Raw genomic sequence first — 24,160 nt, forward strand, 5'->3', positions numbered from 1 at the left:
GATACGTGGTTAAAACTTTTTTTTAGTGAAAAATCAAGTGTAAAGTTGTACAAGTTTGACGTTTTATCAATTTTTGAAAGTATTTTTATTGCCAAAATACAAAATGTCGGGTCGTGGTCTTAATGACGAAGAAATATTTGGTGCTACTTTAGAAATAGATTCAGATTTTGAAATTAGTGACAGTGACGTCGATAATAATTGCGAAGATGCTGAAATACATGAAAGCCATGATTCTGAACCCGAAATGAACATTGAAGAAGGAGAAGAAGTGGTTGAAAATCTGTGGACTGCCGGCCCTTTCGTACCCATTATTTATGAATTCGACGATTTCGCATCAGGTATCAATCCAGATACCAGGTTAACTGAAGACACGCCCGAACTTATGTTTTTTGAACATTTTTTGAATACAGAAATTATGACAAAAATTGTTGATGAAACAAATCAATTTTATCAATATAAAGTTAGGACGATGGATTTTACAGCAAAATCGAGAGTTACAAAATGGGTTGATACAACAGTCTCAGAAATGTACGTTTTTATTGCGTTAACATTTGCCATGACTAGGAACAAACACTTAGCTATCGAGGAACATTGGAGTACGAACCCCATAATCTTTTCACCAATATTTGGAAAGACAATGCCCAGAGACCGTTATCAGATAATATTACAGATGCTCCACTTTAGTGATAGTAATATTCAAACGCCTACTGATAGACTGCATAAAATACGTGTTCTTGTTGACCACACACGAAATATTTTTAAATCAACTATGATGCCCCATGAAAATCTATGTATTGACGAAAGCATCATCGTTTTCAAAGGCCGTCTATTATTCAAGCAATACATTCCATCTAAACGTCACCGATTTGGAATAAAAATGTTTGTGATGTGTGACGTCATGACGGGTTTCATTCTCGATTTTATAATTTATGTTGGTTCTGATACAGAAAAAAATGATACTCAAGGTATTGGTATTTCGGGAGGCGTTGTAACCACCCTTTTGTCAGATTATTTCGGAAAGGGTCATAATTTGTGGTGCGACAACTGGTACACTAGTCCAAATTTATTTAAATATTTACACGAAAAAAAAACTAATGCTTGTGGCACTGTTCGGAAAAACAGGAAAGGCATGGCACCTTTTGTTAAATTGAAGAAAGGGGAAATCCAATCAAAGCACCAATCACCGTTGTTAGCTTTGAAATGGCACGATAGGCGTGAAATCCACATGCTGACCACTCTTCATGATGGTTCTGTTGGACCATCGGGAAAAATAAATAGATCGACAGGAGAGCCCATTTTAAAACCACAATGTGTTCTAGACTATAACAAGAACATGGGTCTAGTAGACAAAGCTGATATGATGCTAAGCAACTTAAGTTGTATGAGGAAGTCACTCAAATGGTACAGGAAAGTTGCATTTCATATAATTGATTTGTATTTATTAAATGCTCACATAATATACCAAACTGTAACATCAAAAAAAGTCAGTTTGGCTGATTTCCAAATGGCTGTGATTGAGCAATTACTAGAGAAATATCACAAAACTTTGCCAAGTATTTTACGTCCCACAACATCAAGAGATTACCCGATGCGTTTATCATCGAAAATTGTTTCCAAACACATGCCCATTAAAGTTCCCCCTTCAGCAAAAAACACAAACCCTCGTCGAAGGTGTCGTGTCTGTGCCACTTCAACACTGAAGCCCAAAGTCAGAAAACTTACTAAATTTATGTGCTTAGAGTGCAATGTGCCGTTATGCGTTGAGAACTGTTTCAAAATTTATCACGATAAAAAAATATATTAAGTGATACATATTTACGGTGACATAATAACAGAAAAATTATTTCATTATTTTTGTAAATTTAAGTGTAGTTATTTTTTATTATATGAACCTTTTTAAGTGTGTCAATATTTCATGTATCCAGTCAAACGCGACATCGCACCCATAAATCAACCACTTACATCGCACCACAGTTGAAGAGCTCTACTCCGGTATGTTTATAAGCATGTGTATCGTTATCTTTGAAATATAAACATGGCCGCCCGGGTATACCGTATCAGATTACGAATATTATATACTTCGAATTTTTATCAAGTCTCATTGATGTTCGGATTGTTTATTTATACTTGAAAAGATAATTCAAGACATAAGCGACGTATTTTTTAAAACAAATTTTAAAATCCATGCGTGATTATTGTTTAAAGTCATAAATTAGATTGATGATAAATAGCCCCGCGTGTGAACGAAGTGATACAAATTAATGACGCATAGAAAAGGTTAAGCATATTCACATCGTATAATATGAATCAGTTGTTACTATCACATCGAGAAACGTCTGGACGCGAAACACAAAGCTGGTTGGTTGCTGGGAAGTAAATTATGAACATTTATAAAAGTGTCTTAACTAAATACTCTGAAACTAACTACGACTCTGAAAATAGAAGCTGCCTTACTTTGCCGAATTTGGACTTCGCAAATTTGTTCATAACGTGGCGAGTAATTTGCGCTCCCATGTAAAAATGTCTATTCATTCAAAGCAGATTTTACTTTTAAGAAGTAAATGGTGATATTATAATGCGAGATGCCTATTTACTGTCAGATTGATTTATTGACGAATCACAGTCAGCTTCACTCCCTTCGTTCTTCAACAGTTGATTTTACCCCTCGCCCATAACTTCTCGTCTATTAATTCCTATGTCTGTGGCTGCAGCCCTTTCTTCAGATACTTTCCATTCTCTTTGTGTCATCTTCACGCCGCACGCTGCCCGTCCAGTGACAATTTTCTCGATACATTTTGTGTGATATGACGGTTTTGCGATGTGTACGTACAAAATTGAACAACAATTAACAGCTCATCATATTCCTACGTTACATTTTTAATTATAAAATTGCACACAATCTTTATAAAAATGTATCTAAATATATAAATTTGGTTGAGAATATTTAATTGCGGACACAAGCTTTACTTTCCTCACGCCAGTTATAACGGTTACGAGCCGAGGTACGTACCATTCCGGGTAAGCTGGATGCGGGTAGCAAGAAGCTGAAAGCGGGAGGAACGGTAAGCAAAAAGAAGGAGAGTGCCAGAAAGGAAAAAGAAAGCTCAATCTATTCCTACATTCCAATATTGTCTTATTAGCTTGCCATCAGAGACGGCCCGTGACTAAATTGGACAGCAGTGCATTTCACTAAAAAATACTAAAATGTAATACGTGTCCAGAATTATGCAGACATTTTCAAATAAAATTCATATTTACGTAAAAAAAATAAATTATTCTATTTTATGGATTCTTTCGTAATCCTCTAACTAGCTAGGGCTTATAGCAATACCCTTTCATGTTTCTAGCTGACTAGTACTGCGGCTCATTTGGCCTTATTACTATTACCATCTGATGGTTGTATTTACTTGACTGATTTTACGTTACATCAATGTGTTTTATGAGGAAAAATTCTTAACTGGATAAAAAGCCTCATACAAATAACAGGGAAAAGAAAAACAAGAAGTTCTGAACTTCTTACTCTATTTTGCCATTATGAAGTACTGAATGTAAATATTCATCTTTGGGCTGCATCCTTTTGCTTCGGTGGTCCTGCTGCACCTGCAATGTCCTGCATATCTGTGTATCTACTTGCAGGGAGATACATTGTTAATATTCTTCTTCTTCTTCTTCGCTGTCATCATTCTCATGGAACTTGGGTATTTGCCTAGTTTGGGGTATAAATAAATACAAGTAAAAAACAAAATGTAAGTTTTTAGAAATTCCAACGTTTTAAGGTAGATTTCAGTTAAATTAGTTAATAAGGTAAAGGAAAACTAAATATTCTTCTTTGGGAAAAAACAATGGATTTTTAAAAAAAATAATAATACTTTTTTACTTCTACCATCATTTAGTTCACATTCTGAAGTTAATGCATTTTACCCTCGGACATCCTGTATAGATAATCTTATAAGAAAAACCTTCATGGGAGAAAATTTTATTTTAATTCGATAATTTTTTTTAACCCTTATGCTTACTGTTGCAAAACTGCAACATACCGTTCAAACCACCTTTAACTCTTTGGTGTATACTTAATGCATGCCGTTTTAGAATTATCAAGTTCACGGTAATATATTTTATCGAGTGGCATCACCTTTTTTTTCTTTCGCGAATGTCAAATGTCACTTTTTCTTTAACAAAGTGAAGATTCTCGAAAATTGGTTGGAGGTTAAAATTACAGTTTTGTTTTGCTGTTATTATTTTGATTTTCTTAGGTAAGTAGATACAATAATACAATACATATATGTAATAACTCGCATTTTTCCGGTACACTTATTAGTTTTGAGAAATTTTTTTAGGTTTATAATTTTTTTTTCATACGTAAATTGTTCATATTAATTTTTATTAAATACATGGTGTTGTAAACCTGCAACAATTTTTTTTAATCAAATATCATTAAAAAATTACAAAAAAATAAAATTCTTTATATTTCCTTGCATATGCATGTAAATATCTACAAAATATATTTTTTTACAGAAAAATAAATAAATCATGCATTTAAGGGTTAATATCATTTTACGAAAGCATATATATTCATTTATTAAAGTAACACTTTTATAGAATGAATATGTATAAAAAAACTATGTTACACTTTAATGGTTCCATGATAACTCAACACAGTGACAATTCAACACACTTTTAAAAAGTGATATAAAGTCATTAAAACGATGAAAACATTTTTCTTTTAACCTTACCTAACTTACATAACCCAGTTAATAAAGTTTTTGTTTCATCACTTTCCATGACTTTATATAACTTTAAAGCTGTGATGAATTATCATTATGATGATTTATCCGGTTACCCACTTTAACACAGGGTGTCCGGGGGTAAAGTGTACTAACTTCGGGAGGTGATTCTACATGATGGTTTTTTTTTTTTTACCTAAAAACTACCTTAAAACATTGGAATTTATCTTTATTACTTGTACTATATTATCTATATTGTAAACGCACTCTACCCCCTAACACCCTATCTAATATATTTTTGAAATGTTTTAATTTATTAAAATCGAAATAAAGGTTGAGAATCATAGGCATTTTGCATCACCAATCGATTAACAGAATAATATTGCTAGCAATGTTCCCCCGAGTGGAAAGGTTATTAGCTTATGTCAAATAATCGAGAGTGATATCAACCCTTTTTACATATGGCAGTTAAATGCATGGCGGCTTTAGTTAATTACACGACACATTAAGACTATCCAATCTCTTATTTGTAATTTTAGTTGTTGATTTCAAAATATGACAGCAATCTAAAATGCAGTACTTTTTAATTTCTTATCTCTTATTTTCGAACGACTTAAATACACTCTTCCCAAAGCAACTCTCATATCAAGCCATAAATGAACCACTCACTAGATCAATATCTTCGGGTTTTTAGTACTGAGCCTATGGGTCCTAATGTTTGCCATAGATAAAAGTCTGTAACTGAAAAATATACGTCACTACTACACATACTCACCATCGACTAGGATAGAAACTATAAAAAAGGCGTAACCATAGACAATATAATTCTCATTCGGAGCCAACCCATTGGCTAGCCTAAAATCGGCCAATGACAGCGGCCTATAAACATGCATGAAGTTCGTATTGGTTTGTGGAAAATATACGTCACAAGTCACCCATAGAGATTACCGTGTCTTTTTTTCTGACCCACTTTTTTCTCGGAGTTATACCCCCCTGTATCAAGCTAAAGGCCTTAAAGCTTAAATATACCACTCTCTAGATCGATATCTTCGGGCTTTTTGTATCCAACAGAATTATACAGTACTTAACCACAGATATACAAGCAGTACCTACCGTGCGGAGCAGAGCAGTAGACAAGGTAGAGGAAACTCAAGGCCATTTAAAAAAAAGATGCGACCATAGACAACATAATTGCTCTCAGCCTACTCTATTCATTCACTAGCCCAAAAAAACTATTATAAAAATAAAAATGTCCTTGAAGCAGAAAAATGTCGAAATGTTTTCCAAGGGCAAGGTTCATCTGACTAAGAAAATAAACTTTTACAGTGCATTTCCTTAAGATGAAACTTGTTAATCTGAGAAGAAGAAACCCAAAATGACAAGAAATTTGCAAAAACACTGAAGAAAATTTCCAAAACATGATTGTCCGACAGTACAACGAAAAATTCCGACATTTTTCAGCCTCATGAACTCATGGTTACATATGTTTAAAAATCTTTAATTTCACCAAAACAATAAGATAATACAGGATAACACTAATCAATAACATGAATAAGTTTATCGATATAATAAATAACATTTATACGTTGTGGAGGAAGACATATGTCAAGTATGAAGCATTGTTCAAAAAACCGAACGAATAACCTAAAACTGTTAATTCACTTTAAACTTGAACTTACGTAGGTAGGTTGAATATAATATGTTTGTAACTCGCTAACACTATACTGGCTTATATTGTATTTTTATCACGAACAACTTTAACACGCAATATTTTCGACGGAAATGATAGTATTTCGGCAGCAAATGACAACCCGCGTGTATAAATAAACCACTCTCATTTTGTTTGATTGATTTGAAACTGTCAATCGCCAAAATTCCGTCATCTCTTTCTGTTACACGAGTCATTATAAATAATAATAATATTTGGCTAATTTATATAGCGCCGTTTTCGTGAGAAATCACCTCAAGGGCGCTGTACAAATATATTTCTTAAATATTTAATACTAGAACTACTGACTTATCTCTAAGACTTATATCTAGTGACTTACGACTAAGGCCTATAACTACTATCTTAACGACATATACACGAGTATTTACATATTTGGCAACTTACAACTAAAATTAAAATTAACAATTTAAACTTACTAACGCCAGAAGAAGAAGGAAGTTCTATTATATTAGGGTGGATTTATTGTTAGCTGGATATATTATATGTTAAATGAATTAAATTAATGAATAAAATCAATCAATCGCCAATCTTAAACGCATTTAGATGATTCATCTGCCAACAATTAAACCGATTAACTTGTTATGTTCCCGCTGATATTGTCCATTGTCCACTGGTAGGCAAGTCAATAGCAAAATTGAATGAACGGAATCGCTAGATAATGTAACAATTACGGTATAAAAAAATGAAAAAAACGAAATATTTGGATAGAATGACGGATTTATGGAAATGAGTGTCTGAAAAAGTGAGTTTTTAGTTTGGATCTAAATTCTGTTGGGCTGGTTATACATCTCAATTCCATAGGAAGTTTATTCCAAGCCTTGGGGCCGGATACTCCGAATGCACGATCACCAAACTTAGTGTTCGGATTTCGCTTAGGCTCTTTCAACCTTCCAATTGCAGATGATGTCGCTGATCTAAGAGTTGACTGCCTTAGACCAGTATTTTCCGGAATGCATAGCTCAGTAATATACGGTGGCGCCATTTCGTTGATAGCTTTAAACACCATCCAGCATAGCTTGTACTGGATCCTTTCAGGACACTTCAGCCAGTGAAGATTTCGGAGGTGTTCCGAAATGTGCGAAAACTTGGGTACCCCGGTGATAAGCCTTGCTGCGGCGTTGAACACTGATTGTAGTTTATCAGTTTCGCATTTAGGAAGATTTGCATAAATGCCGTTGCAATAGTCAAGACGTGATACTATATATGAGTTCACAAGTAATTTAGTTGCCTCTGTTGAAAGGTTTCTACGAACTGACTTAAGTTGTCTAAGGTAGAAGAACCCCGTGCTAACGGTCTTATTTACCTGACTTTTTAAAGAAAGGTCTGAATCCAGATAAACTCCCAGAAGTTTGACGGTTGTTTTAGCAGTTACGTCGTTGCGCCCAGAGTTATGTGTGGCTGCCCAGAGAAACTCCGTTTTTGAAGGATTTAGCTTAAGTTTATTTGAGGACATCCAGAGATTGATTGCTTCTAGACACTCAGCTGTGCGAATTTTTAGGCCGTCGATCTCATTTGGTGAGCAGTAAAAGTATATTTGCTGATCGTCAGCATAACAGTGAGATAAAAGGCCAAATGACTCGATAATTTTTGCGACGTCATTTGTAAAAAGAATGAAGAGAAGTGGACCCAAAACGGATCCCTGGGGTACCCCTGAAGAGAGTTTTGAGAAGTTGGACTGTTTATTTCCAACCTTTACTGCTTGCGAGCGATTGGATAGATAGGATTCTAGCCAATATTTGATGTTAGAATGTAAGCCAAACGTTACTTCTAGTCTCTTAATGAGAAAGTCGTGGTCAATGGTATCAAATGCAGCGCTCATATCCAAAAGTGAAATAAGTGCTAACTTACCTGACTCTATGGCAAGGGTTATATCTGACAGGACACGAAGTAATCCGGTTTCTGTTGAGTGGAACCTTGTGATGTTTGGATACTCACATAAAATAAACGAGACAAACATACTCCAAAAATTTTTTTGTTTAGAATATGAGAAGATTTATGGACAGACAGGCCTGGAGTAAACAGATTCCCACGGGAAAGGAGAGACCGGAGCGACAGTCGAGTTTTGAACTTTGGTGGATTGACAGCCCCGAGAAAGGGATACAAATCAGAAGTGTTGTTTGAAATTGCAGTTAATTATTGAATTCAAATGGTATTAGAGAATATTGCGGAATATTGAATTAAAGTGAAAGATTATTGATCCGGTGTTTGTGTGAAGTGAAAGTGATTCGACTCAGTGGGAAAACAATTAATAATAATGACAATAATAATAATTGGATAATTTGTAGAGCGCCGTTTTGTAAAAACCCACCTCAGGGGCGCCAGGTGTTGTGCAATCGCGATTGTGTTATAAAGTTGTGTTGATTTAAACGTGATTTCGTATACAGTTCGAACTAGATTGCTTGTCTTAAAAACATGAAAATAATAAAAATATTGATTGCGTTTTAAAATAGAGTGAATGTACTTAAAGGCAGGAAGTGTTTAATCGGGCTAAGTTATTGATTTGGCGAGATGGCATTCTATCCACGGAGACCGAAAACCAGAGAATCAAATAGATTATTAACTGTGGGTTCGAATCCTAACAGATTAGGGAGGTACAATTTTATTTACAGGAATATTTAATTACCCTTTTATAAGCGTAGGGAGGAGGTCGAAAATTAAAGTGATTTAGCTATATAGTGTAACCAGGTAAGCTTCACGCTGAGAATGAGAGGTGCCTAACTGGGTGAGTTTTTTATATTATTTATTAAATTCCAGAGGACCCCCTTTAAAAGACGGATACAACTAAGTTTACGACACCTGCCGCCCAAATAATGTTATCATTAAAAGGAATACCCTAGACGGATTGTCAATCAGCTGTGAGTGAGAGACAGGCCAATGACTTTTCATATATAGGCCGAGAGGCGCGGAGTACAGTCAGTCAAAGGGGAAGTTTTGCTAGCGTATGCCGTCCCAAATTGAAAGCGTTCGGATGCAACCAGACGGAACAAAATGAAAACTTTTCTTCTGTTATTTGACTTTTCTAATTTAATACTTTTCATCTATTGTTTGACTTTCTAAGTTACGAATTGGGATGCACGAAAACAAATCTAAAGACGAAAGAGGGAGATGGTAATCTCCGAAATAAAACTACCAACCGAACAACTTTTCTCAACAGGTATCTTTCGAGAGGTAGGCAGCCTCTTTAAATTAAATGCAAAACATCAAACCAATTATCCGTTTATACCTTACCTGAGAGGATAGGTATTCAGTAGAAGTTACCCATACCTAATACACGAGGATGCTAGTAACCTCATAAAATAAATACTGGAACCAAATATTAAAATACAGACAGTCCTCATCCTAAATTTGGCATTTCGAGTAGACCTTACATATATCTCACATGATAATTGGCTGAATGGGTAGGCACACAACCTATCGTTAATAAGCAGGCAAAATGTCGACAAGATCGTCGTGTGTTACCTATGTATTGACCTAGAAAGGGATGTAAATCCCCGACGACGTGGGAGTTACAACGTTTTCTAGAGGTGGCACGTAACTTAGGACCTTACGTGTCACATTTTCGCGACTAGATTCGTGATAAAGGGATGTTATGGTTTTCCCCTTCTACACTCAGTAAAGTAGTTTATCCTGGAGGTGTTTGAGATTGGGGCAATTCTGAAATTGGTGAAGAGACCTGGTTTTCTTTATTCTGGCGTGAAGGTTGCCGATTTGGAACAAGGGGAGACCCGGCCGGTTGTGATATCCAGACACGCAGATATCGATTGCCTTGTTCGAACTATCATCCATCAGTTTTGTTTGGTAAGCGGAGGAGTCAATCTTAACTTGAAAAAAATTCATTTCCTTTCCTCTCCTTCCCCTCCCAAAATAAATACATGGATGGCGCCGACAACTAACACCATAAATTTATCGTATGTATATCACATATATAAAATCTAACACTTTATTATATTCACATTACCCTACGATAGGTAGAATCGAGTAGCTAGGGGGGGGTGAGCAGGCGACTTAGAAGATAAGGTTTATGAAATGGTTTTGAAAAACAGCGGTAATGGATTCAACTCACTCTATCTCAAAAGAACCAAGGGATACCACACAAAACATAAATAACTAGGTTTCTAAACCGAGAAACAAAAACCCAACACAACGTTCGGTGAAGCCTTTTTATACTGAACCGTCACGTGAAATGAGTACGTTCAAGGTCGTACGTCACGTAGACAAACTAGGATGTACACACTTGAAGGGGTGTGTAATAAAGAAAAGACGGCAGGGAGGACCTTCCTACCCCGGATATATATATAACCAAAGCCTTATGGAAAAGTTACCTACGGGACTTAAGGAAAATGTATCGTAGAAAGAAGAAAAGGAAAAGTTTGAAGTAGAAAGGGCAGATCATTACATCTGGTGCCGTGACCAGGAGAGATAGATATAAAAGCTGGCTTGAGTTCATTACTGTTGTTGAGAAAAAAAATGGATTTCATAAACCTTATTAATTCACATTAACAGCAAAAGAAATGGTACCTATCGTCAAAAATGATAACAGAGACATCGTACTTCAAAGGCAAAATAGAATAAACAGACAGACCCGGAAAACATTGAATTCATTGTGACGACAAAAAACATCTAAAATGTTCATAAACAACGAAGCCAAAGGATAAACAAACATCGAAATCGGATTAATTATAACACAAGAATAAGATAGCTGGGACAAATCTAAAATAAACATTGCATCGGATATCGTGAAGTATATGGCATATTTTATACCATTGATATTAGAATAACTGTAAACAATTATTGTTTATTCCAGATCTAAAAGGCAGAGAATGTTTAAGTCATAAATAACACAGACGGACAAAAAAACCATCGGATCACAGCCGAGGACACAAAATAAAAACAAATCAACATGGAAATAAATAACACTCGAATATAATACAAATAACGCATTGAGATGAAAAAACACAAAGTTAAGTCAAGTACTATTATGTTTAAACAAATAACTCAGAGTTTAAAAATAAACAAGTGTGACATGACATATTGAATTTCTACCCATAGAGAGACAAAAACACTTGAAAAAGCTGAGGGCGGAAAAAAACTCACCAGTAGAACAAGCCGATAATCACGGGAACCAAAAAAATAAACAGATGCTAGGTTAGAAACGAAGAACAGGGGCGCTCAACATTTTGGAAGAATTAAAATAAAATTTAAAATAAAAATAAAAAATAAATACAGAGGTATTCGAGAAACGTAAATTACCTATAGTTATTTCTAATCCCATCCACTAACACGAGGAAGCGAGATTACCCGCTGGGCTTAGAACTAAAGGGAGGCTGTGATGTTTGGATACTCACATAAAATAAACGAGACAAACATACTCCAAAAATTTTTTTGTTTAGAATATGAGAAGATTTATGGACAGACAGGCCTGGAGTAAACAGATTCCCACGGGAAAGGAGAGACCGGAGCGACAGTCGAGTTTTGAACTTTGGTGGATTGACAGCCCCGAGAAAGGGATACAAATCAGAAGTGTTGTTTGAAATTGCAGTTAATTATTGAATTCAAATGGTATTAGAGAATATTGCGGAATATTGAATTAAAGTGAAAGATTATTGATCCGGTGTTTGTGTGAAGTGAAAGTGATTCGACTCAGTGGGAAAACAATTAATAATAATGACAATAATAATAATTGGATAATTTGTAGAGCGCCGTTTTGTAAAAACCCACCTCAGGGGCGCCAGGTGTTGTGCAATCGCGATTGTGTTATAAAGTTGTGTTGATTTAAACGTGATTTCGTATACAGTTCGAACTAGATTGCTTGTCTTAAAAACATGAAAATAATAAAAATATTGATTGCGTTTTAAAATAGAGTGAATGTACTTAAAGGCAGGAAGTGTTTAATCGGGCTAAGTTATTGATTTGGCGAGATGGCATTCTATCCACGGAGACCGAAAACCAGAGAATCAAATAGATTATTAACTGTGGGTTCGAATCCTAACAGATTAGGGAGGTACAATTTTATTTACAGGAATATTTAATTACCCTTTTATAAGCGTAGGGAGGAGGTCGAAAATTAAAGTGATTTAGCTATATAGTGTAACCAGGTAAGCTTCACGCTGAGAATGAGAGGTGCCTAACTGGGTGAGTTTTTTATATTATTTATTAAATTCCAGAGGACCCCCTTTAAAAGACGGATACAACTAAGTTTACGACACCTGCCGCCCAAATAATGTTATCATTAAAAGGAATACCCTAGACGGATTGTCAATCAGCTGTGAGTGAGAGACAGGCCAATGACTTTTCATATATAGGCCGAGAGGCGCGGAGTACAGTCAGTCAAAGGGGAAGTTTTGCTAGCGTATGCCGTCCCAAATTGAAAGCGTTCGGATGCAACCAGACGGAACAAAATGAAAACTTTTCTTCTGTTATTTGACTTTTCTAATTTAATACTTTTCATCTATTGTTTGACTTTCTAAGTTACGAATTGGGATGCACGAAAACAAATCTAAAGACGAAAGAGGGAGATGGTAATCTCCGAAATAAAACTACCAACCGAACAACTTTTCTCAACAGGTATCTTTCGAGAGGTAGGCAGCCTCTTTAAATTAAATGCAAAACATCAAACCAATTATCCGTTTATACCTTACCTGAGAGGATAGGTATTCAGTAGAAGTTACCCATACCTAATACACGAGGATGCTAGTAACCTCATAAAATAAATACTGGAACCAAATATTAAAATACAGACAGTCCTCATCCTAAATTTGGCATTTCGAGTAGACCTTACATATATCTCACATGATAATTGGCTGAATGGGTAGGCACACAACCTATCGTTAATAAGCAGGCAAAATGTCGACAAGATCGTCGTGTGTTACCTATGTATTGACCTAGAAAGGGATGTAAATCCCCGACGACGTGGGAGTTACAACGTTTTCTAGAGGTGGCACGTAACTTAGGACCTTACGTGTCACATTTTCGCGACTAGATTCGTGATAAAGGGATGTTATGGTTTTCCCCTTCTACACTCAGTAAAGTAGTTTATCCTGGAGGTGTTTGAGATTGGGGCAATTCTGAAATTGGTGAAGAGACCTGGTTTTCTTTATTCTGGCGTGAAGGTTGCCGATTTGGAACAAGGGGAGACCCGGCCGGTTGTGATATCCAGACACGCAGATATCGATTGCCTTGTTCGAACTATCATCCATCAGTTTTGTTTGGTAAGCGGAGGAGTCAATCTTAACTTGAAAAAAATTCATTTCCTTTCCTCTCCTTCCCCTCCCAAAATAAATACATGGATGGCGCCGACAACTAACACCATAAATTTATCGTATGTATATCACATATATAAAATCTAACACTTTATTATATTCACATTACCCTACGATAGGTAGAATCGAGTAGCTAGGGGGGGGTGAGCAGGCGACTTAGAAGATAAGGTTTATGAAATGGTTTTGAAAAACAGCGGTAATGGATTCAACTCACTCTATCTCAAAAGAACCAAGGGATACCACACAAAACATAAATAACTAGGTTTCTAAACCGAGAAACAAAAACCCAACACAACGTTCGGTGAAGCCTTTTTATACTGAACCGTCACGTGAAATGAGTACGTTCAAGGTCGTACGTCACGTAGACAAACTAGGATGTACACACTTGAAGGGGTGTGTAATAAAGAAAAGACGGCAGGGAGGACCTTCCTACCCCGGATATATATATAACCAAAGCCTTATGGAAAAGTTACCTACGGGACTTAAGGAAAATGTATCGTAGAAAGAAGAAAAGGAAAAGTTTGAAGTAGAAAGGGCAGATCATTACAACCTCCTATATGCAGATTGATGATTTGTGATTAATTTATTAAGATTTAAGTGGGAGATTATTTGAGAAGCCACAATTTTTTCTAGTAGTTTAGCTACGAAAGGCAGATTTGATACAGGTCGATAATTACCCAGGTTGTCGGCATCAAGCTGTGGTTTTTTAATAATTGGGGTAACTACAGCAGACTTAAGTGGCTCCGGGAAGTCACCTGTGCTTAGGGACTTATTAAACACGTGAACCAGGAAAGGGGATAACACGTTGCAACATTTCTTGAGAAGCCACGTTGGGATAGGGTCAAGAGTACATTGTTTGTTTGGCGAACTAAGGATCAACTTTCCTACTTCTTCCAGCGTTGTAGGTTCAAAAGATGACAGTATCCTTGTGGAATTGGCTGTAAATCTTGGCGGAGGGGCAGAAGATGTGGAGGCGCGTATGGTTTCTATTTTTTCACAGAAAAACTTAGAAAAGGCCTGCGGTGTAATTTCTGTAGCAGTTGGAACAGTATTACCAGCGATGATAGTTTTGACCGAGTTCCAGAGACGTCGTGGATTTTTCCGCTCAGAGTCAATTTTATTGATCCAATAATCGGATCTTTTGGCACTTATTTAGCTTCTGTACTCATTTTGAGCATTTATCCACTGATCTCGTGTAGTAACATCTGGGTTTCTTCTATATGACCTCTCTAGTTTCCTCATTCGCCTTTTCTGGCTTCGGCACTCTTCGTCGAACCAGCCGTCAGACTTTCGAACTTTCCGCGTTTTCGAGGTGGTTGGAGCATATTTTATTAATAAGTTTGAAAGAGTGGTGTTATACTCCTCGATTAGATCTGTCGTCGTCTTAATTTCCCAGTTGCTTTCTATGCATAGAGAAGAATTTTTGAGATCTTCAAGGAAATTTTCGAAATTAAATTTACGCCATTCCCTCGATTCTATTGTTTTATAGGACACTTTTGGCGGGTTGAAATGAATTTCGGTGCGGACAAGTCGATGATCTGATAAGCCTATATCACAGACTTTAGCGGTCAGTGGTGGGCTACTACACATGGATACAAAAATGTCTATAATTCCACCAGCATCATGAGTTGGTTCGTTGACCCATTGCCGGAGTCCAAAACTATCCAGTAGGTCAATGAATTTGATAGCGTTGGGTGATGTCTCGCGCTCGAGGTGAATATTTATATCACCCGTGATGATGAGAGTTTCGGAAAGACCCACTGCCCATTCCAAAAAACGCAAAAACTCCTTAAAAAATTCTACACAGATCGTTTTCGAACCGGGTCGGTACAGCGTTAATAGTATAAATGACGATCCCGCAGAAGAAACACGGCAGCCAATGTACTCAAATGTACTGAATGTGCCATTTTCGACCCTGGTAAGCCGCAGTCCTTGTCGGGCTATTATCACGACACCCCCATGATTTACGTGTGATATACTATTAGAGTGTTCCGTAGCTCTGGGTCGAGCCTGCTCCAGAACGACATACCCAAGAGCTTGAAGTCTTTTGATTGAATAAGATTCACTGTTTTCATGCCAGCTTTCTGTGATGGTGAGTATGTGGAGTTTTTGATCTTTAAAAACATCATCCACCTCCTCTAACTTGTTGTTCAGAGAACGTGCATTCCAGGAACCCACCGCAAGCCGTCTGCTTCTAAAATTCGCATGTCGTTCTGATCGAATTTTATTCAAGTTCAGATTGTCACATTTATCAGAATCGCGTAGGGCTTCAGAAGCTAGGACGCTCCGTTTGTCAGTTGGTATGACCACTTGAATACCCTGTTCTAATAGAGAGTTAATATTATTAGAGTTATTGTTAGTTTTAAAGTCTTGTTCCTTCTTGCATAGATATTTTTTCCTGTTTTGTCCTCCACGACAACCCCGGTACCTAGCTTTCACATTTGGGTCACGCACAAGGTTGTACAAGGTTACTTTTGCGGCAACCAGAGGGTCCAACAATACACGTTTATTTTTAAAACTTAATAGTGTTGCCCTATTATACACAATAGTAGTGTTTATATTATGCATTGCATAACAAAGTAAACATCGTAAATCACTGCACTACAAACTGAACACTTGGGATTAGCTGCTAGGTCGAGCCACGTGCGGTATGCACATGTGTCCAGTTGACCATCGGATGGAAGCGCAACTGTGTTTTAAGAAACGAGAGTTTTAAAATAATATGAGTTATTTTATTAAAAGTTCAATTAAGCTAGAAACTGCGATATTAAAATTATTTTGATTGTATACACTTAACATAAAAATGATTACGGTTATTTTTAGATATTTACACAATTTAACAAACAAGGACTTCCCAATATTTTCAAAATATATCTAGGAGCGCTAGAAAAAAGCAGCCGGCAAGCTTCAGGAGCGCCAGAGAATATTATGGTAGAGAGCGAGAGATCAAACCAATCCTTCTGTTCTCACCAATGAGATCTGAGCTTTTAGCCATATTATTCGTTTTCTATAAGAATTTTGAGGTGGGCGTGGCGGTTTCAAATGAGTTTCAAGGCCAAAGCTTAGTTAAATGCCCCTGCCTTAAAGGAACCAAACAGCTGGATTAACCTCCGGCTCAGTCATAAATAAACCACTCTCTAGATCAGTCATACTCAACCTGCGGCCCGCGGGCCGCATGCGGCCCGCCGAGCTATTTTGTGCGGCCCTCCATACATTTAATATCAGGAACATGATTTACAAAATCTGGCATTCTATATCACGTTAATTTGAGATTAATTGCAACTTTGACGTACAGACGTTGAAACTCGAAGAGGATAGTATAAGTATAATATACTATCTATATAATATAATATTCTATAAGAGTGTTGCTACCGCACACGCTAGATCTATCTCTAAAAAACAAAAATTTGACAGACAAACATGCGCGCAAATAATTTTACACATAAAATTTTGACAGTTCTAAAGTTAAATGGTTACCAGTGTTACTACCAACGAAGGCTACAATATGATATAACATTTTTCGCGGCCGGAAATTTTCGAAAATGGAATTCCGTAGCTACCCCCCCCCCCCCCCATGGATTTCGAAAAATTGTTGTTGGGAATTACATATGATGTTTTTGGCTGTGCGGAATTTTTTTTTTCAGCGAAGTTCTGTAACAACCCCCCCCCCCCATGGATTTCAAACATTTTGTGGGGAGCACTCATTTTGAATTTTTGTGTGGGGAATTATTATGTTTTACAGAAATTCTCTAACAACCCCCCCCCCATGGATTTCGAATAATAAAAGGGGGAATCAAGCTCACACCGTTGGCAACACTGACCAGTATAGTGTTGCGGCCCGCGTAGCTTTACAAACATATGAATGTGGCCCGCAGAAGAAAAATGTTGAGTATCACTGCTCTAGATCGATATCTTCGGGCTTTTTGTATGGCCCCATTTTGTCACCCCCTTAACCACAGATAAAACAGTCGTTTGGTCCAGACAGGTAAATATATTGTGGACCATAAATAAATCTCAAGGCCATTTAAAAAAAGTGCAAACATAGACAATATAACTGCACCCAGCTAACATCGTTCATTCACTAGCCCACAAAAATTATATTTTAAAAATAAAAATATTGGAATGCAAGAAAAGGAAAATAAAAAAAAACCCACAGCTATGCACACATAAAAATACTTTTTATTTTCAAAAAGACAATGGACAGTAATACAAAACAGGGTCAGTACAAACGATGTATTGAGTATTGATTTATCATTGAAGTAGAAGATAAAACTAATATATCTAAACAAAACATGACACAGAAAAATAAAAAGTAACGGTCTCAACTAGGAATCGAACCCAGTCTTACTGCAACAACTTAATAGGATTTAATTTGACCTTGCACAAATATACAAGAATATATACACAAAATACATATTCAACAAATTTAAGTGTTAATTATTATTGCCACAGCACTAGAAGTTATTCAAATTCTCCTGCAAGGGTTTCATATAATTTCCACAGCTTTGTCGTCAGCAAACATCATGGAAAATGCTGGTTAAATCTGAATACTTACATGATGCAATTCTGGAGAGGTTTAAATGACCTTGTATGATGTAATCGTGGCTTTTTTAGCAGTTTTAGCATCCTAATACGTGGTATTGTATCGCGTCGGAATACGGATAGGTCTGAAAAGGAAAATTAATTAAATTATTAGCCAATGAAGTACATTCAGAAATCAGGAACATTGTATCAAAGAACGAGAGGTTAGTACCTGTATTTTACAACGGGTTCGGGTCCTTCTTTCAATTGGTGGAGATAGACCGGATAACACACTTTAACACAACACGGCATTAATTTACCACCTTGAAGAATTCTAGCACGTAACATTATTTTTAGATGGGTGAAAGAAAATTCAAAATATTTACGCTAAAAACTTCAACTGACTTTTCAACTTACGAAATGGCGTCTTGGAAATTACCGTTAATTTTTATCGGAGCATAAAGCATGCTTAGCTTCTCTTTCTGTTACACAAGTCGCTATGGTAGAGAGCGAGAGATCAAACTACAATTTTTGCTCTAAGCCAATGAGATCTGAACTTTCAGCCACAACAGCTTTGTCTATGAGAATTTGGGTATTGAATAACTCCTCCCATCAGGGTTACAAGGTCATGCGGGAGTTATACGCCCCGGCTCAGTAAAAGAGTTAGTTATAAAAAGTGTCAACAGAGTGAAAAGTGACAGCGAAATGTCGAACGTCACTTGGTTCACGCATTGTTTTTCGTATTGCTTATTGACAATTTTATTATTATTTTTAGCATTAAATTAATATGGACAGTGAATATGAAGATATTTATGATAATATTTATAATAGATATTGCAGAGTGGGCGAACGTAATGAACGATAATATCGAGTTACACAGGCGGCGACAGCCAAACATTGAATGACAACGATTTCTTTAACCGTTTTTTATTGTCAACAATGCCGTTTTGAATGCCGAATGATGTTGTAAACTCTATAGTATTAATTTTTCCATTCTGCGTGAGGTCCTTGCTATTTTTGGTTTTTATTTTGTCCAAGTTGCTTAGTTTCATGTTAACACACGGAGGAGAAACATCAATCGTCAAATTTGTGTTAATGTATTTTCGCGCTTTCGCAGCATTAGTAAAAGTCAAGCTAATGCTTTATTTTTAATATATTTACATTTTTAAAAATAATTTTAAAAATCGGTTTGTGTATCACGGTACTCAAAACAAATTATCTGTATTAATAATAAGTAAAATATGAACTCATCAATATTAATTTAGATTGAAAGTTTTTACTTTGATGTTATTTTATTGTCTGTGAAAGTGGGCGGGGCCACTTAAATTATCAGCGATAAAGATGTTTGGAAACAGACAAATCGAGGGTTAAGGGCGCGCAGGAGCGCCGAGATATTTTAACGATAGGTATTTGTAAAAATTATTTCTATTTCGTTCATCTCAGCGGGGACAGCAAAAGCGCTATCGGTGTATTGGTGAACCCCAATGCGTGTGTGTGCGTGGCTGCAGGTGTTCGAAGCACGAATCGTCGCGCCGCGCCCGATAGCGACTTCGCGTCATATTATCGCGATCAGTTATTATTATTTCATTTACTGTTATTCATTTATTCCAAAAATTAAGTAGGTGCCTAGGTACATATTCGTAATAAAATAGCGAGGTCTACATTATTTAATATTGTATTGTACTTAACTTTATTATTATTATTACTTACTACAAATATGTACGTAGATACATTTATTTTGCCTCCGTGGTTGAGGGGTAAGGCTCTCGACTTCGAGTCCGGAGGTCTCGGATTCAAATCACGGCGTGCGCAAGTAAATTGATTTTAATTAATTTATGTTGTTTCACAATATTAAAAATAATATTCATTAAAAAGAATAGTAATCAAATATAATATAAAATAATTGTCTGGAGAAATAATGATACACGCGGCGACTTAGTTACGGCCAAATCAGCTATCAGCTTACAGGGTTTTGTAATACTAGTCCAATTAAGTCGCCAATCGGGGAATCCACAGTCTCACTGGCTCCAGACGGGAGCAGTTCGGACTCTTGTGCGGTATTCACATAAAAAAGTCACGTCGCAACTCGCAACTAGAGCGCCTGCTGTTCGCTCATCACCTCAGTCACATCGCGACTTGTGCGTAGTTATATACATGTGACTGCCTGCTCCGAGCTCATCTTCTGCACACGCACAAGTAAATGAGACTTGTGGGTGCGTGTATACAGGTTGCTGCACACATAAAAAAGTCATGTCGCAACTCGCAACTAGAGCGCCTGCTGTTGACTCATCATCTCAGTCACATCGCAACTTGTGCGTAGGTATATACATGTGACTGCCTGCTCCGAGCTCATCTTCTGCACACGCACAAGTCAATGAGACTTGTGCGTGCGTGTATACAGGTTGCTGCCTGCTGCAACAGATAAGTCAATACGCGTCGCGACTTGAGCGTGCGTATTCCTATATAATAGATATCTTCTGCGCTCATAGTTCATTCATCTTGTAACTATTAGTAAAGTAAGATGCACGCTGTTTTGGTTTAGTAATATCGGGAGATTCATACCATATTTTTTTATAAAACGGCAGCATAGGCGCAGTAGGTCCTTTTTTAATTAAACATATAAATATCGCTAAAAATGTTGTTGTTTTTTGGCTCTCCCTGAATAACGTAAATTCATAAGTTTTGACTGTATGCATAAAGTGCATTAGTGAAAGTCGGTACATTTGTTAACATATCTAGTAACCTATAATAAATATTATTCTACGTCTTAGGCTGCGTATACACACGCCAGCCGAACAACGGATTATGGGAAAGGAACGAAGCAAAAGCAAACTGCCCGAAACGCTGCGCCGCTTGCGGTTGCTTCGTACCTTTACCATAATTCGTGGTTCGGCTCGCGTCTCTGTCCGCAAAGAGTGGCGTGCACTGATTTTTCAGTGGGCTAGAATCCTAAGATTGAAAATACGACATTAATGATGTTGTCGTAGCTGAAAATTATTTTTTTTCCGAAATTTCAATTTTCAAATTCTGTGCACGCCACTATTCGCAAATATATACGTAGCATAATATATGTGTACCTATTTATAAATTGAGTTACATAAAATCGACTACTATATTACCTACCTTCAACTCAAAATTTTTTTTCTTACAGATAAATAATGGGTAAAAGAAATGGAAACAAAGCGCGTTTGTTTTTATCTACTAGACGAAAAAAACCGATTATTAGTATCAAACGACAGATTCATGTTGCACCACGTTCAATATCTAGGTAAGTCGAAATATCGCTTTCCTGTTACTCTTACTACTCAACCTTCCTAAGGTTACCTTTACCTACGTAAAGTTTTTTTTTCCCGTAAGTTGCTCACATAAGAGAGTTATGGCAAAATTACCAATGGGTATCGTTTACATTGATAATTTTGCCATAACTCTCTTACGTGAGCGACTTACGAGAAAAACCTAAAGATTTATGCTATGAGAGCCGTGTATTATGTAGCATGTATAACGGGAAAATGGGATGGACAAATTTAAATAAATAAATCATTTGCATTTACAGGGATATGGATGTCATCGATACTACTTTTGGAAACTTAACTACATCTTCACTAATGCATGAAACTTCCATGGATGAATCATTTGCTCCAAATATAGACGAAAACGCAAGTTCATCATCATCAACAACGCTTGATGATTTGGTGATAGAACCAGACCATATTGATGAAACACATAATTTCGAAGGTCGCAGAATTGTGGATATAAAATATTTGTTTTCGGAGATATCAAATATAAAGCACGAACACACCAACTGCACATTTTCCGATTTAAAATTTGTGAAGGAACGACGAAATGGTCTTCTAAGCCAGTATGTTTTCGAGTGTAAAATGTGCAAGAAAATAGAATACGTACACTCCGAAGACCCGAAACGGAAAATGTCTATAAATACTGCCGTCGTCGAAGGAGTGATGTGTACAGGAAATGGGTACTCACAATGGAATGAAATTTGTGGGGTTTTAAATATGCCAAATATGGATTGTAAAACTTACACGAACATAGAACAATGTTTAGAGCCAACAATTGAAGAATGTGCCTTAGAAGAAATGATCGCAGCTGGTGAAGAAGAAAAAAGTCTAGCCATTTTAAACGGTGACGTAGACGAGGGTGGCTATCCTTTGGTAACGGTGGTTGCAGATGGCTCCTGGGCAAAGAGGTCGTACAAAAGTGGATTTAGCTCCTCATCTGGCGCAGGGTGCATAGTTGCACTACGAACTAAAAATGTTTTATTTCTGGGAGTGCGAAACTCATACTCCTGCATATGTGCTAGAGCTACTAAACTACACACAGTTGCTTCTGAGCACAGGTGCTTCATAAACTGGCGTGACAGTGCTAATGCCATGGAAGCCCACATTATAGCAGAAGGGTTCTCGAGAAGCATGGAAATGCATGGATTGAAATTCAACAAACTAGTTGGTGATGGCGACTCCAGCATCATGAAAAAAATAATGCAACAAATGCCATATGGTCCTAACCTTATAGTACAAAAAATAGAGTGCAAAAATCACTTACTCCGCAATTTTGTAACAAAATGAAAGCACTTGGAAAAAAAACCAACAACGCTAAAGGCTTTGTACCAGTTCATATAAGGAAAAAGGTTGAAGCAAACGTTTTACGCATGAGAAGAGCTGTAGTTGGAGCAGTAAATTACAGAAAAGAGCAAGAAAACACAGTACAAAGTGATAAAATAAAAAATTTGAAAATGGACATAAAAAATACCGCAAATCATGTGTTTGGTGATCATAAAAATTGTGCATCGTACTATTGTAAGCCGGAGAAGTATACTGATGATCCAAATTTAGTAAGCGATCTTCGAGATTGTGGAATATAGACTGATATCCAACAATTCTTATTGTCTCTAATAGCAAATGCAGAAAGTCTTATTATTGACGTGACAAATAACACTGTGGAGCAATTCAACAACGTTATCGCCAAATTTATAGGTGGAAAAAGGGTAAATTTTACTACAAGAGGATCTTACCAAGCAAGATGTTTTGGAGCAGTTGCTTCGTGGAATAGTGAATTGGCAACCCATTCAAGAATACAAAAGAAAATCCAAGGCCACAGTCCCGGCAAATACACGAAGCACTTTATAGAGAGAAAACGACGTTCGAAGGAGAATACACAAATGTGTCGAAAAAAAAAACTAAATTATAATGAAAATACGACAGAAAAAAGAAAAAAAGTTACAGGGCCCTATGAAAATTATGGTCAATTGGAATTAGAACCAGATATGCCACCTGAAATATTTGAAACGAAAAAAGAGGAATTTCTCAAAGAATTATCTTCAACGAATAAGGAAGAGCTCGAACGGAATACGGTAGGCCAAAGCAATAACAATCTGGGCAATTGAAAGACGTAAGCGGATAACGGCGTCTAACTTTGGAAAAATATATAAGCTTTGGCAAAAAACTTCAGTTACGGGAGTATTAAACTCTTTACTGTACTCACAATTCAAAGGAACTATGGCCACAAATTATGGAAAAGAAAATGAAAGCCTAGCAATAGAGCAATTTTCAAAAAAAACAAGTTTGCAGGTATCCGCTTGTGTGCTATTTATCGATAAAACCAAAAACTTTTTAGCGGCAAGTCCGGATGGCCTTATCGGTGAGGATTCTATAATTGAAATTAAATGCCCTTATAGTATAGCAAATATGTCACCAGAAGAGGGAATTGCACAAAAGATAATTGATTACTGTAAATTGGAAGACCATTCTTTAACATTAAAACGGAATCATAATTACTTCTACCAAGTACAAGGCCAGTTACATATTACTCGTCGTAATTATTGTTATTTTGTTGTGTGGAGTCCAAAAGGTTTGCTGTATGAAAAAATTGAGAGGGACGATGAAATCTGGCAAAAAATCGTTCCACTGTTA

General features: G+C 36.6%; 1 protein-coding gene across 1 annotated transcript in view; it reads left to right on the top strand.

Annotated features, from left to right (window-relative positions):
• The window catches only part of nudE (Nuclear distribution protein nudE), a 42,040-nt gene extending 20,626 nt beyond the window's left edge, over positions 1–21,414 (top strand). Inside the window, exon 8 of the mRNA XM_089637989.1 lies at positions 21,385–21,414. Coding sequence (XP_089494115.1) covers positions 21,385–21,399 — 15 coding nt within the window. The 3' untranslated portion in view covers positions 21,400–21,414. The remainder of the gene's footprint in view (positions 1–21,384) is intronic.
• The last annotated feature ends 2,746 nt before the right edge of the window (positions 21,415–24,160 follow it).

The sequence above is a fragment of the Hesperophylax consimilis genome, chromosome 12 (genome assembly GCF_061612785.1).
Source record: "Hesperophylax consimilis isolate HC1 chromosome 12, BYU_Hcon_1.0, whole genome shotgun sequence".
Taxonomy (NCBI): domain Eukaryota; kingdom Metazoa; phylum Arthropoda; class Insecta; order Trichoptera; family Limnephilidae; genus Hesperophylax; species Hesperophylax consimilis.